This window comes from Caretta caretta, chromosome 1 (genome assembly GCF_965140235.1).
Source record: "Caretta caretta isolate rCarCar2 chromosome 1, rCarCar1.hap1, whole genome shotgun sequence".
Lineage (NCBI taxonomy): Eukaryota > Metazoa > Chordata > Testudines > Cheloniidae > Caretta > Caretta caretta.
In genome coordinates, this window is record NC_134206.1 from 38,401,446 (window position 1) to 38,417,996 (window position 16,551).

Below are 16,551 nucleotides of genomic sequence, written 5' to 3' on the forward strand. Positions count from 1 at the left end.
TCCTGTTGCATTCTCCAAATTCTTCTCTTCTGCAACCTGTGCGCTTTCTACCAAGTTCCATGCAGGCTGCTCCAGGATAGGGTTACCATCTGTCCTGTTTTTAAAGGGACAGTCCTGTTTTTTGGGACTTTTTCTTATATAGGCGCCTATTACCGCCCTACCCCTGGTCCCATTTTTTTCACAGTTGCTATCTGATAACCCTATTCCAGTATGTAGGTCACATGTTGGCCACTCTTGGTTTAGGGCTGAATTTCTTACTCCAGGAATGCAGGGACTGGAAGCGCAGGCTGGGAAGAAAAGAGCAGGGTCTTGCTTTGCTTTCCAGTTAGCCTATGATTGATTCTGTGTTGACTGTCTGAAAAGGAAACCAACATGCCTCAAGCTTTTCTAAACAAAGGTGGTTCATGGCCTGCTGGAACACGACCCTCCCCCACACTAGCCTGCTGTGTGGACCTTGCTGCCGCATGCTAAAAGTTCCACGGTGTGCTTGATCTACCTCACCTTGAAACAGGAGTATATTAAAGTGCACTAGGGAACTTTTAGTATTCGTCAGCAGGACACAGACACTTAATGTGAGGCAAGCTAGTTCAGGGTTGATTTGCACCCCTGCTTGCTGGAAACTTAGGCTATGTCTACACTTGCAGAGTTTTTGCACTGTCAGTTTCACCGGTGATCGGGAACCAGTAAAAGAAAAGTGCAGGTTTGTGTTCTCACTTACTTCCACAGGCGTCAGATCGTGTTCACATTTGCGGCACTTCCATCACCGATGAGAGCAGTGCACTGAGGGCAGCTATCCCACAGTGCAGCTCTCTCCATTTTGAGGATAGGTCTTGTGGGAAGGGGTGACCGTGGGGCATCTTGCCTCCCTGCACAGCCTCCTCTCCCCAAACACGGATCAAGTCCAATAGCTCAGCATTGTTCCAATCAGGGGATCCTTTGCTCTGTAGAGCAGTCATTGTCACCTGGCCAGATAAGTGAGCACTTCCCAAAAAACAGGAAGGGGAGTTTCAAAGTTCCTCGGGCTTTATAGGGGGAGGGGCAGATGTCTGTTTACCTAGCAGCAGAGCTTCTGGCCAGAGTGGTCACCTAGGCACTGTGGGATATCCTCCGGAGGATAAAAGCTGTGTAAACTGGAAGAGCGTGTCTTCACTTGCACATCACTGCAAAAGTATCACTGGCAAGAACTGTACGCCTCTCGAGGAGGTGGTTTTCTGTTTATGGTGAAACTTCTGAGGGACTTTTTGCGCTTTTGCGCTTAAATGGCAAGTGTAGACATGACCTAGTGTTTGTATAAGCTCCTCATCTGGAATAAAAGTTTACCCTATAAGGGGCAAGCAGTTGGGTACAAATGGAGACTCCAGGGAGACATGATTTCTACAACCACTATTGGGGAGAAAGTTTTTGAATCAAATTGTGATGCTCTGCAGCTTTAACTGACAATCTCATGCTGCTGTGTTATGAAGTTATGATATACAGATATTGGCAATAAAAAATGAATGCCATACTCAATAACAGGATCTGCCTATTTGTATGCCTTTCAGTTGGAAATTTGCAATATTAGGGAACTGTAGAGCTGTATCAGATAAGAAGTCAGCTAGTAAGCCAGGAGCATATGTAATGAAGTATTTGTACATTGAAATGTAATTTTCTGTTTTCCTGCTACTAATAAATTTGATGTTCATTGCTGAATTATATGCTAGTCTTCCAAGTAATGATTTATAGCATGATAGAACCTTGTATTCTTACTATGTATTATGAAAATGCAAACTCCAAGAAAATCCAGATTCTTCTGCTGCTTGTAGAAAATTCTAAAAATTAAAGTGTCAGAGACCTTAGTGATTCAAGAATCTCTACAGATACAGGCTTATCTATAAAATGAGAATTAACTGACATGGAATAAATTTGATTATCGTTGGCTAAATCTACATTTTCTTGGTTGCCTTTTCCAGCTATCTTACAATATATTGTCCACGTCTATTCCCGTCCTTCCATTCTTCCTTTCTAGCAGAATGTAATTTAAATGCAAGGAAGGGAGGTCTGGTGGGTTAAAACACCATACCGGGATTTAGAAGATCTGGATTCCATTTTCTGGCTCCTGCCATAGAGTTTCTTTGTCACCTTAGACAAGTTATTTCATTTCAGTCTGTCTTCACTGTTGTATAATACTGGTGGTGTTTACTTTCTCCCAACGGTTGTCTCATCATTTAGAGTAGCTCTTTGCAGAAGAAACTGTTTCCTGCTCTGTGCCGAGAAGAATGGGCCCTCAATCTCAGATACGGCCCTGATTCAGAAAAGCATTACATTGCTACTCAGGACAGCATAGTTGACTTTCATGGAATTTATTCAGATACTTAAAGTTAAGTGTCTGCTTAAGCACTGTCCTGAATAAGGATGCTTTCCTGAACTGAGGCCTAAATTAATAATCTTGTCCATCTATTTCCCTCATCTGTCAAAGAGGAACAGATTCCTTACTTTTTCCCACAAAGTAAAGTTACATTTCCAATATTTGTTAAGGTGCTGATGGCAGCAGTTCTCTTCATACAAAGCTTCCCCTCTAGTTTTGCATGCTATTGCTTTTATCTTCTGCTCCCTCTGACTTCTTATTCCACTCCTACTAATGATGCTATCCTTTTCCCTCTCCACTGTTTTTATAAAGTATCCTATACATTGTGTTGTCATCTGTCCTCTCTAATGCATTATCTCAACCCTGTGCCTTCTCAGCCCTTTCTTTGCATTCTACTGCTATAGCTCCCTTGAATATGAACTTCTGCTTTCATCTCAACCTGATTCTGTGGCCAATGTTGAGCCGTTGTCTCTTCCATATACAGTAGAATTTTCCTCTCTTGAAATGTCTATGCTGTTCATTTTCAAAACTCTTCTGTCCTGCTGTGGAATATCAGTCATCTCACTTTCCCAGGTCCCTGTTAATACCACTCTAGTCTCTTGCACCTTCTTTTCAAGGTAACATTTTAAAGGGAGCAGGTAGTTTTATCATAGAACTGAGAAAGTGACATGCCAGAGCCAAGAATGCATAACAAAATAGTTTGGAAATTGGACTGGAAAAGGTGGAAAACTTAATACGTGCTTCGTAGCAAGTTCTGCCTATGAAAAATATTGATATTGAAAAGAGCCACAGAGTTAGGTTGCTGGAAAAGCAAGAAATAGCATAGAACTGATGGGGAAGAGCGAAAGGTAGAAAATCTGCTCTGCTCCTTCTGGATTAGTTTTAGAATTCACTTACATGGGTTTTTCCAGTGGTTTCCTCCTTTCTTTACCTAAGCCTATATTATTATTGGGCTTTCTGCATATAATAAATTAAGATGGTTGATTTTTGTAATGGATAAGTAATTCAGATGACTGCAAAATTTAAAATTTTAGAAAGTTTATATATAACAGAGGAAACATTTTCTGTTGTATTTCATATTGAAAAAATTTGGAAGAAGCCAAGACTTTATCATAAATACCACTGTATACACTAATTATTAGGGTGTATTGAATCATGGTCCCTACTATGATGATATAATTCAGTGCTGGCGTCAGTATCCTGTTTGAAAACTGCTCCCTGAATTAGCTATTTGCATAAGGTCCCCAAATCTTCCTCTCTTCCCCCCCGCCCCCACCACACACACACGCACGCACACACACCTTGCATAAAACTCCTTCTCCTGGTTCTCTTGCTCATCTGTGAATGGAGTGAGCCTCCTCAACAATTGCCGTTACTTCTGTTTCCCTCCTGTGGTAAAACTGAGTTCCCCAGTTACCATGAATCCTACTATTCCAGTGTCCGTAGAAGAAAATTATTACTAACAAATTTAAAATTCCTCTAAGACTTCAAGAAATAGTCCCACTTCTTAAAACTCTTAAACAGGTCTCATTTTCTTTCTGTAAAATGCGTGACACATAAAGAATACAAGATGGATTTCTGAGACTAAAGGTAAAACAGGGTGACCCAGGTAATTATAGGCCTGTCAGTCTGACATGGATCCTGGGTAAGATAATAGAGCGGCTCAATTAATGATACGCGACTCAATTAATAAAGAATTAAAGGAGAGTGATAGAATTAATGCAAATCAGTATGGGTTTATGGAAAATAGATCCTGTCAAACTAACATGATTTTTTTTTTTTGAGATTACAAGTTTGGTTGATAAAGATAATGTTGATGTAATTTACTTAGACTTTGGTAAGGGGTTTGACTTGGTACCACATGACGTTTTGAGTACAAAACTAGAAAGCTATAAAATGAACGTGGCACACATTAAATGGATTAAAAGCTGGGTAACTAATAGGTCTCAAAATGTAATTGTTAACGGGGAATCACCATCAAATAGATGTGTTCCAGTGGGGTCCCGCAGGGATTGATTCTTGGTCCTATGCTGTTTAATGTTTTTATTAATCACATGGAAGAGAAAAACATCATGATACAAAAATGGAGGGAGTGGTAAATAATGGAGAGGACAGGTCACCGATACAGAGGTAGGTGGATGGCTTGGTAAGCTTCAGCTACGTTTAGGAAAGAAAAATCAAATCCCCAACTACGTAATGGGGAATAACTGGCAGTTAACCATGAAACTGTGACAAATGGTAAAAGTGTTGCAGCATTCTAACCATAAAGGTTTTGGTGACGGCAAAATTATTCTTCAAATACTCCATCCATTTGACAGGTCAGTTTGGTTGACAATATACAATATGTTAGTGATTTACCTTTCCCTGCATAAGCAGGAGGTTTTCTATGTTTTTTTCCTCCTCCCCACCTTAATAATAATAAAAACAAAAACAAATAGCCAGCTCTTTCAGGTTCCAACGTAGAGAGGGCATGAATCAGGAGCATCAAACTGTTACCTCATTTTCAGTTTTTAAAAGAATCTTTTCTCTTATTTGATGGGGATCGCTCTGGCCTGATGTGGCACAGCACCAGGACTGCAGGAGCTTCCATGTTCTCATTTGTGGCAGGAACTTCCAGGTTTGGCCTTCTCTGTATTTAAAAGTTTTGCCTCTTTCGCTGTGCCAGCCAGCACAGTTATACCAGTATAAAAGTGCTGGTGGCCGTACAGGTAAGTGAAATAAACTATGCGGTCACAAGTTCGTCTATGCCAGTATACCAGCATCTCTGCTAGGGCTTTGACTGGCGTATCATTGTCAGAAGGAAAAAAGTGTCGCACCCCTGACCAACAGAGTTATTCCAATAAAATATTTGGCCAGGCCTTAGGGATGTCTACACAGCTTTCTGGCACAAGCCTCCCGTCCTGGGTCGACAAACTTGAGCTAGCACAGCTCGCAGTAGCACATTGCACAGTGGCCCTCTAAAAATAGTGTAACAAACCAGTGAATGAGAAAGGAATAAAACTTTAATAAAACAAACAGGAGAGCGTCTCGGGTGAACTGTTGCACACAGCCATTCTGCTGTGAGTGGCAGAAGCAACCCCCGCCTCCAGGGCACATCTCCTTCCAAATTCCTATGCTCATAATACGGCCCCTTATGAGGGAGCGTCTATAAATTATAATTTCAACAAACATATCTCTACAGACAGCACTCTGAAATGGCGGCTTGGGTTGGAGCTTGGTCTCTAAAGTTTTGGGAGGGGGCGGGTAGGCTTCAGAGCCTGAACTCCAGCCTGAGCTGCAACTGCCATGGGCCGTCTGTACAGCTATTTTCAGAGCATTAGCGTGAACCTTGCTAGCTGAAGTCTGTCAACCCTGGTTGGGAGGCTCACTTAAAAATGCTGTCTAGACATACCCTTAGTGTCTCACCCAAACTGGTCAGTATAGGCTTTCATACTACAGAGTAGAGGTCTACTTGGGCCTAATTTTAAAGCCCAACCCCACTGCAACCCGAGAATGTCAAGTAATTTTCAGACCCAACCCGACATTTCCCCCCAAACCTGGGTCAGTGACACTGCTGCCACTTCATCCTTGGGGGTTACTGCTCCCTGTGCCTGCGAACCATCTCTGGTTACCTCTGGCCTGTGGAGTCAGTGAGGTGGCAGCTGCAGTCTCTGATCCTGCTGACCTTGTTGTGCGGTGTAGCGAGAGGTGCTGCAACTCGTCAACATGCTCACTCCGCGGCATACAGAACACAGCGGGATGGTCATGGCCAGCAGAAGCAAGGCATGTAGCAACTGCCATGTCGACCCTACAGGCAGGCAAAGGTGATCTGAGCCTACCTGAGCAGATTAGGTGGTTTTCAGATCTGGCTTGACCTGAATCCGACACTTGTAGTTGGGTCCCGCTGCTTTGGGTCAGGTTGCAAGGCTCTAGTCCAGAAACAAGGCACTTGCTGTGCTTATCCCATGAACTGGACATATCAGAGAAACTTTATATGGTGGGAAGAACTAAAAAAAAACCCCTGATTTGGATGTATTCCTCATGCTGGTTAAAAATAAACAAACTAGACATATTAAAAAATTACCAGCAAAGAGCACCATCTGGCTCAATTTGTCTGCTCCCTGTTTGTGGTCAGAGTCATAGTTACTTATTTTGTTGACTGAATTTCACTGCTGCTTCACTCCTGCTGGCATTGCAGAGCCAGTCCATCTATGGAAGGAGGAGCTGCATTTTATTTTGGCTCATGCAGCAACACAATCGTTAATGCTGGGAAAATCAAGAAAGAGAGAATACAGCAATGGAGAATGGACATTAGGAGGAAAAATAGTGCCCAAACCAGTGATGCAAACAGGCAGGCAATGCTGGCAGTAGAATGACTGTACCCAAATCGGGCGAGGAATCTGGGTGAATCCAAGCAAAAATAACTAAGATGTTTGTACGCCAGTGCAAGGAGCTGGGTAACAAAGTGGAGGACTAGAACTACTGATTCAGGAAGTGAAACAAGGGTAACAGACACCTGGTGGAATAGTAGTCATGACTGGAGTACAGGTATTGACGGGTATGTGCTGTTCAGGAATTACAGAAATAAAGGTAAAGGGATGAAGCAGCATTGTATATTAATGATGAGGTAGACTGTAAAGAAATTAGAAGTGCTGGAAGCAGTAGGGGTGAAAAACCTAACTGGCTTCAAAACTGAGCTTGATAAGTTTATGGAGGGGTTAGTATGATGAAACTGCCTATGATGGCATGTAGCCAATCTATGCTTGCTGGTGATGGGACACTAGTTGGAGAGGGCTCTGAGTTACTACAGAGAATTCTTTTCCCAGGTGTCTGGTTGGTGGATCTTGCCAAAATGCTTAGGATCCAACTGATTGCTGTATTTAGGTTCAGGAAGAAATTTTTCCCAGGGTCAGATTGGGAGAAACCCTGGGAGAGTTTCGCCTTCCTCTGCAGTATTGGGCATGGGTCACTTGCAGGTTTAAACAAGAGTAAATGATCGATTCTCTGTAACTTGAAATCTTTAAATCATGATTTGAGGACTTCAGTAGTTCAGCCAGAGGTTAGGGGTCTATTACTGGAGTGGATGGGTGAGGTTTCATGGCCTGCAATGTGCAGGAGGTCAGACTAGATGATCATGATGGCCCCTTCTGGCCTTAAAGTCTGTAAGTCTATTCCACTGCAGAGTCTGTTAATGGTGGTTCTGTGGAGGCCAGGAAGAACACAGCTTGACTGAGGACCTTTAGCAGTGTCTTTAGCAGTGCTCACTGTTGCGAAAACTATCATTTTACTTGTAAACTGCGATTTCCTGTGAGGTCAATGAGAAACCATAAACATGGAACTTGACAATGCCATGTTAGTGTTTTAAGTGCAATAATCGGTTAAAAATACTATCAGAATACTTAATTACATCGTTCCTTAAAACAGTGGCTTTCAGCTTTTCTAGACTACTGTACCCCTTTCAGGAGTCTGATTTGTCTTTATGTACTCCCAACTTTTTTTTTTTTTTCTTTTGAAAAGTACTTGCTTACAAAATCAGACATAAAAAAACAAACGTGTGTCAGCACATCATTACTGAACAATTGCTTACTTTCTCATTTTTACCATGGAATGTAAATATTGTACTTACATTTCAGTGTACAGTATATAGAGCAGTATAAACAAATCACTGTATTGAAATTTTAGTTTATACTGATTTGGCTAGTGCTTTTTATATAGCTTGTTGTAAACCTAGGCAAATATCTAGAGGAGTTGATGTACCCCCGGAAGACCTCTGCAAACAACTGCCTTAAAAGATTCATGTTGTCGTTTTGGGATGATTAAGGTTTTAATCTGCACTAAGTTTAATCTTCCCTGGCAGGACAAAGATGAATGAATAGTGCCTCAGTCAGACATGTATTCATTGTTTTTGTTCTACTGCTACACACAGTAGGAATGAGTTAAACAGGGTAGTTCAACTTTTTAAACTATTTTACTCTTTGAAGATAAAATGGGAGTATGACTTTAAAATTATAATGGATCTTGTTATTTCTCATAGGAGAAAAGGCTGAGAGAAAAGGAAGCAAGAAGAGAAGCCAGGAGGAAAAGCGAGAAGGTAAGGCTTTTTATTGTTTTGATAGACCAGTGGTTATAGTTCTGGAACTGGAATTTAAATACTGCTCTTCTTTCTCTCATTAAACAGTTTTTTACTTGATTATTTTTTCCAGGATTTCCCTAATACAATTTAAAGAATTTTATTTGCTTGTCGTTTTCATCCCCATACTCTTGCTTTGTTTTGGTGTGACAGCTAGCGGTGGTACTGTACTAAGCGGAGGCAACAAATGTCTTTGTTGCCCATTGATGATGCAAAGTTACTGGTTTCTATTTTCTCCTGTTCTGATTTTCTCTTTCTTCAGTTTTATTCTATTCCCAGAGCATTCTTTGGGAGAGGCACTCACTTTATATCACTGTATATCAAGCCAGTTGCAGTTTTTAAGATGTAATGTGATATCCGCTGATTATTGTATGCTTGTGTGTGCCTATGGCTCTGCATGCATCATGGCAACCTGTAAGATTTGCAGTGAGGTTTCATTTAGCCTTCATGTTACAAAATTCACAAAGAATTTTCTGCGTTTAAATTGAAATTTATTGTAGGAAGACCCTTTGAAGTAGTTATGAGCGTATAGTATATGTATAGTTACAATTTTGTATTGGCATATTTAGTATTGTGTATGGTTTGGCTTGTGCTGACCTGAGGAAATTCTGTTACAATGATTTTCCAGAATACTGTACAAGCCCAATAATGTGTGTCATTTCTCATACTGTATCTCATTATGCTATGCCTGAATAGTCATGATTTGTTCTTGGCAGTTATCACAGATCAGACTCCCTTGAGTAAACCCATAATGTTCTCTGTCAGATTTTTCCAAGCCGGCTATGGCACTTGGAGTACAAGTCTGAGATGATAACTTATGTTGTTGTTCTGAAGTGGGAAGTAATTACTCTACAGTATAAGATGAAAAGCCTGGTTATACTGAGTATTAAGTATTGCTCCATCTTCAAAGACAGCTTGAAAGGTGAGCTCTCAGCGTCATGCACTTCTAAATCAGAGAGTAGACTTTTTTTGCATGCAATTTAAAATATAAATATGCATATTTTTAAGCATAAATGTGGAAGGCTGGAAGGGAAATTACTTTACAGAATCAACAATTAGCAAAATGTAAATATAGGAATAAAGTATTGATCCTAATCAAGGTATTTAACATTTATGAATACTGTATTGCTTTTTTAATTCTGCCCCTTCTTAAGGGATAAAAAGGAAATCCATGATATTTCAAAAGACAAAAAATGCAGGCTCTACCACCCACTTTGAGTTATTTATGTAGTGCTATAGAGATTTATTGCACTGTCCAATATCGATTAAATGTCAGTCCCTGCTCTGAAGACCTTACAGGATAAAAGTGTAAGGTGTTATCATTCTTCTCTCAGGTCTGTATTGTGTTTATATTTTAAATGCTATGAAGCATTTGCACCAGTCCTGTTTCTCATGGCCTTCGCTGTGTGTGTATGCATAGGGAGTCTCTTAAAATCCATTTCTAAGTTTTAAACATTGCAAGTTGTTCTGATCCTGGATTTCTCTATTTTTAGTGACTGTAGGAAATTTGAACACCCAGAATTTGCATAGGTGTTCTCGCACTTACGTACAGTGGACGCCACCTTTTACAATGTGTCTTGTGGACCAGTGATTCCCAAACTTTTTACTAAGGCAACCCACCAGCTGCTGTTTGTATTTAAATGCAAACCTGTGTTAGCTGTGAAAGATTCTAGTGCTGCCAGTACTTCTAGGAGGTTTTAGGTAGAGGGAAGCTTCCGCTGAAACTATTCTCAGCCTGAATCTTTCCCCCCTACCCTTTGAAAGTCCGCTGCTGTTTCTGAGGTGTGACTGTTTGAGTGAGCTGCTTTTTTTTTCTTTTCTGTCAACAGTGTTCCTTCTTTAGAAGTGTGTTGCAACCACCATCTGTGCAGTAGCTTTTAAAACTGGCATAGCTCTGTTGCATAAGCAAAAGTTTTAGTTTTAAGTACACAAGGGATGATTTTTGTTAGTGCTGTGTGCAGTGGAGTCATGTCACTTTCCATGGCTCTCACTGAATATCTTGGCATTGACCTACTGAAGAGAAAATGCTTCCAGTGTGTCATAAATATAAAGGGAAGGGTAAACCCCTTTAAAATCCCTCCTGGCCAGAGGAAAAATCCTCTCACCCGTAAAGGGTTAAGAAGCTAAAGGTAACCTCGCTGGCACTTGACCAAAATGACCAATGAGGAGACAAGATGCTTTCAAAAGCTGGGAGGAGGGAGAAAAACAAAGGGTCTGTGTCTGTCTGTATGATGCTTTTGCCGGGGACAGAACAGGAATGGAGTCTTAGAACTTAGTAAGTAATCTAGCTTAGGTATGTGTTAGATTATGATTTCTTTAAATGGCTGAGAAAATAGTTGTGCTGAATAGAATGAATATTTCTGTCTGTGTCTTTTTGGTAACTTAAGGTTTTGCCTAGAGGGATTCTCTATGTTTTGAATCTAATTACCCTGTAAGGTATTCACCATCCTGATTTTACAGAGGTGATTCTTTTTTACTTCTATTAAAAGTCTTCTTGTAAGGAAACTGAATGCTTTTTCATTGTTCTAAGATCCAAGGGTTTGGGTCTGTGGTCACCTATGCAAATTGGTGAGGATTTTTACCAAACTTTCCCCAGGAAGTGGGGTGCAAGGGTTGGGAGGATTTTGGGGGGAAAGACATGTCCAAACTCCATTTTTTCAGGAACCCAGATAAAGTTTGGTGGTGGCAGTGGAAGTCCAAGGGCAAAGGGTAAAATAGTTTGTACCTTGGGGAAGTTTTAACCTAAGCTGGTAAAAAGTAAGCTTAGGAGGTTTTCATGCAGGTCCCCACATCTGTACCCTAGAGTTCAGAGTGGGGAAGGAACCTGGACACAGTGGGATAGGCTGACAACTTGGAGCCCGGATTCTCAGTCTGGAAAGTGAAAGGAAGTAGCAGATAATGTATAAAGATGGTAGATCCAGCCAGGCTGTCAGGATCCTGAGGAATTAATTTAGAATGTCCCCTAGTCCAGAAAATTTCACAGAGGAAGCAACAGCATCTGAAGCTTTTCACAGTTCACACGAGGTCATACCCTAGGTAGTGCTAACAGCTCCACCAATAATGAATGCATAAATGCACACGCACAAAAGGAACTAGTTTATCAGGAAGATTCCTCATTTCTTAAAGCTCACCTTTGTCCGGCTTGTCCTCGTCTATCCCTCCACGAACGCAAGTTGACGCCACACCATTCCGTTTTGTTGCGAGTTCTTTCCATTTCTGGCCAAAGAGTTTTGTCATGGGATCAGCGCAGGGCATTTTGGGTCTGCCCAGCGGTTGCTTGTGGTCTCTGGGGATCCAGTCACTGATGTGCATTGTCCACCTATTGTCTTGCCTGCGGACTAAAGCTATTTTAGAAAAATTCAGTACATGTGACCTTTAATCTGCTTTAGGCGCACCAGCTGCCAGGATCAAATGAAAGACTCGAACTAGGCTTTTGTAATCACTTCACAGCTATGAGTCCGTTATGTGGAAGAGTAATTGGCATGTCTTCACCTTTTTTTCTCACCAGCATGCATGTAATTCAGTTGTGAAATTCACTCTTAAAAATGAATGTAGATAAATCCAAGAGATGAATTTATAATTGCTATGTTTTAATTTGAAGAAAGTGTTTTAGCAGCACTTAGTACTGATAATATCACAGTATCCTGTCATACTTTTATTCACTACGCCAGAAATAAATGGGCAGTTGCTTTGTCTTTTGGCTGGCTGACTGTACACTGTGTTACGTACATAATGAAAGAAGACAAAAAGGTGGAAAGTACTGAGATTTTAGTAAATCTATTATTAACATAAATATACTGCTGTTATTGCCATTAATATATATGTTGCACATTACTAGAAGCAAAAACTAAGACACTAAATTTTGATAGTCTATCATAGGACCCTTTTTTAAAAAAAAGTCTTTTAAACTTCAGATGAGACCTAAAATCCAAGTTCCTGACGATTTGTGGTTATTAAAGATCCCAAGGAACAGCAGGGTTAGCTGCAATGAAACCACTTTGGAAATTTCTCTTCTGCTGCTTACTCTGTTTAGTGAGTTAAGCATTCTAGTTCTCATGGCTTAGCCCAATGCCAGGTTTCTAGTGCTGCAAGAAAGTGGTTTTAAGAACGATTGTTGAAATATGAAATAGTTATGAAAACATGAACCTTTGAAAAATTTTCCATGGGGGCTCAGAGAGGTCTCAGGGAGAGAAAAGACTGGACCCGGTGTCCAGATAGTTTTATTTCCTGCCTCAGTCCCTGACCTACTGTGTGATTTCAGGAAACTCACGTCACTTCTTGATTATTTAGATTATTGGTTCTTTGCGGTATGGACTGTCTTATTGTGAGTTTGTGCAGAGAGTAGCTCTATAGAATTCCAGATACGATTTTCTTGCCATAGTACAGATAATGAAGACTGGTCCTTTAAGAAGGCATCATCATTCTCCAGAAAGAGGCTGGGCATTAGCTGGCAGCAGCACTAAGGAGCAGGGAGATTGAAGAACCAGAATAGGAGTTCAGAGTCAGATGTCTCCAGACACCCTTGTAACAGTGTGACAGTGACCTTTTGCAGGGCTTGTGTTAACTATTAAAACAGAACCACAGAACTCAGCTGCCATTCAGTACATAAGTTTTTGGCTCGTGCAACTGAAACTTATTGATGCTCAGTCATTCTGAGAGCAGTCTTGCTAAGTGTTAGGCAGTGATCTCACTATGTTCATGTTCTCGGCAGGTTGTACTGAGATTGTCATACTCTGCTTCATTAAAATGTCTGACAAGTGTTGAGGGTTTGATTGAGGATGGTGTTAGCAACTTCTGTGTATACTTGGCCATCAATTCTGTGTGTGCCCTGCAGACCGAATAAGACGGTAAGTGTATCAAGGCTGATACTTTGTGGTTTTTTCCCCCTTTAGGTAAGAATGAGTGACAAGGTCAAGTCATTGGACTAAGCTAAAGGGAGTGGAATGTTATCCAGGAAGAACACTAAATTGTGGTCTGTCCATCTCCTTTTAATATAGGAGTGCCATCCAGGCTTTCACTCGTTGTAGACTCTCTTTCACAGGAATGAATTACTGCTGAATAATTTCAAAGCATTATATGCAGATTGGCATCAGCATCAAGATAGTAAATATGAATTTGCTGTTTCCACCACCTTTTTTCCTCCTGCCAACACATTTTGCAAGTCCCAGAGGAATTCCACTCCTGTAAGTGTGTGAGGCTTTTGGATCTCCTTCCAAGATTATCTCAGAGAGCAATGGAGAACAGAATCTTACCGCATTCTCTTTAAACGTTGGCAAGGGTCTTGGTGGAAGAACATGGACAAAAAGCACCCAAATCATCAGGAGACAGATATTTAATGGAGAAGGAAAAGTGGCAGATTTAAACATAAACATCTGGATAGGGCACTTCGCTGCAGGGTGCATGAGAACCCTCTGCCTTGCACTGCTGTTCCTCTGCCTTATGTGCCATATTCCGCTGGGATTTTAACAAGAGGAACACAGGGAGCCCCGCCTCTTCCCCTTCTGCACCTTTGCTTCTACCCCTCCTCCCCGAATGATCTGACGTGATCAGTCTGTTGTGCCTCAGAGCCCTTTGTGCTAAATCGCAAAATTCAAATGCAGGGAAAGGGAGAGGGGTCTTACTTGTCAGGCCCACCCCCATCCCCACATGCAGGGGCTCCTTTGGTGAATGATCTCAGGTGATCTCAGATTAGTATCACAGATCAAAATTGATTTAATACAATTATCTTCATGATAGGTCTACTCCGTGAATGTAGGTTGTAATGTTTCACATTACATACCTGTGGCTTGCAGATTTGCATTTAATGTCTTAGGGTATGTCTACACTACGAAATTAGGTCAAATTTATAGAAGTCGGTTTTTTAGAAATCGTTTTTATATAGTCGATTGTTTGTCCCCCCACACAAAATGCTCTAAGTGCATTAAGCGCGTTAATTTGGTGGAGTGCTTCCACAGTACCGAGGCTAGCGTTGACTTCCGGAGCGTTGCACTGTGGGTAGCTATCCCACAGTTCCCGCAGTCTCTGCCGCCCATTGGAATTCTGGGTTGAGATCCCAATGCTTAATGGGGCAAAAACATTGTCGCGGGTGGTTCTGGGTTCATGTCGTCAGGCCCTCCCTCCCTCCTTGAAAGCAATGGCAGATAATCGTTTCGTGCCTTTTATCCTGAGTTACCTGTGCAGACTCTATACCACGGCAAGCATGGAGCCCGCTCAGCTCACTGTCACCGTACGTCTCCTGGGTGCTGGCAGACGCGGTACTACATTGCTACACGGCAGCAGCCCATTGCCTTGTGGCAGCAGACAGTGCAATAGGTCTGATAACCATCGTCATCATGTCCAAGGTGCTCCTGGCCACCTCGGTAAGGTCGGTCAGGAGCACCTGGGCAGACATGGGCTCAGGGACTAAAATAGAAGTGATTCGACCAGGTCATTCTCTTTAATCCTCTTTAATCCTCTTTAGTCCTATTGCACCATCTTCTGGCGAGCAGGCAGGAGATTAGGGTGGCTATCAGTCCTACTGCACCGTCTGCTGCCAGCCAAAGATGTAAAAGATAGATGGAGTGGATCAAAACAAGAAATAGACCAGATTTGTTTTGTATTATTTGCTCTCCCCTCCTTCCCTCCGTGAAATCAATGGCCGACAATTGTTTTGGTGAGGTCTCTCAGGGGCACCTTGAAAACTTTAAAGGAGATTCAGTCCTGCCTGAAATACCGGGGGGAGGAATAGGTCAGTGGGTTGAGCATTGGCCTGCTAAACCCAGGGTTTTGAGCTCAATCCTTGAGGGGGCCATTCTGTGTGACAGTTGTTTTTGTTTCTCTTTGATGTAAAGCCACCCCCTTTGTTGATTTTAATTCCCTGTAAGCCAACCCTGTAAGCCATGTCATCAGTCGCCCCTCCCTCCATCAGAGCAATGGCAGACAATCGTTCCGCGCCTTTTTTCTGTGCAGACGCCATCCCACGGCAAGCATGGAGCCCGCGCAGATCACTTTGGCAATTAGGAGCACATTAAACACCACGCGCATGATCCAGCAGTATATGCAGCACCAGAACCTGGCAAAGCGAAACCGGGTGACTAGGCGACGTCAGCGCGGTGACAAAAGTGATGAGGACATGGACACAGACTTCTCTCAAAGCATGGGCCCTGGCAATGCGGGCATCATGGTGCTAATGGGGCAGGTTCATGCGCTGGAACGCCGATTCTGGGCCCGGGAAACAAGCACAGACTGGTGGGACCGCATAGTGTTGCAGGTCTGGGACAATTCCCAATAGCTGCGAAACTTTTGCATGCGTAAGGGCACTTTCATGGAACTTTGTGACTTGCTTTCCCCTGCCCTGAGGCGCAAGAATACTAAGATGAGAGCAGCCCTCGCAGTTGAGAAGCGAGTGGCAGTAGCCCTGTGGAAGCTTGCAACGCCAGACAGCTACCGGTCAGTCGGGAATCAATTTGGAGTGAGCAAATCTACTGTGGGGGCTGCTGTGAAGCAAGTAGCCGACGCAATCAAAGATCTGCTAATATCAAGGGTAGTGACCTGGGAAACGTGCAGGTCATAGTGGATGGCTTTGCTGCAATGGGATTCCCTAACTGTGGTGGGACCATAGACAGAACCCATATCCCTATCTTGGCACCAGAGCACCAAGCTGGCGAGTACATAAACCGCAAGGGGTACTTTTCGATAGTGCTGCAAGCACTGATGGATCACAAGGGACGTTTCACCAACATCAAGGTGGGATGGCCGGGAAAGGTACATGACGCTCGCATCTTCAGGAACTCTGGTCTGTTTCAAAAGCTGCAGGAAGGGACTTTATTCCCAGACCAGAAGATAACCGTTAGGGATGTTGAAATGCCTATAGTTATCCTTGGGGACCCAGCCTACCCCTAATGCCATGGCTCATGAAGCCATACACAGGCAGCCTGGACAGTAATCAGGAGCTGTTCAACTACAGGCTGAGCAAGTGCAGAATGGTGGTAGAATGTGCATTTGGACGTTTAAAAGCATGCTGGTGCAGTTTACTGACTCTGTTAGACCCCAGGAAAACCAATATTCCCACTAAAAAGAAAAGGAGTACTTGTGGCACCTTAGAGACTAACAAATTTAT

The 16,551-nt window shown here is 42.4% G+C and overlaps 1 protein-coding gene across 3 annotated transcripts in view; it reads left to right on the forward strand.

The window, feature by feature from the left end:
* Window positions 1-16,551, forward strand: part of DDX10 (DEAD-box helicase 10) — a 377,623-nt gene that overhangs the window by 271,943 nt on the left and 89,129 nt on the right. For all 3 annotated transcript variants that reach the window (XM_048844745.2, XM_048844755.2, XM_048844735.2), the window contains one exon: window positions 8,358-8,414. In XM_048844745.2, coding sequence (XP_048700702.1) covers window positions 8,358-8,414 — 57 coding nt within the window. The remainder of the gene's footprint in view (window positions 1-8,357; window positions 8,415-16,551) is intronic.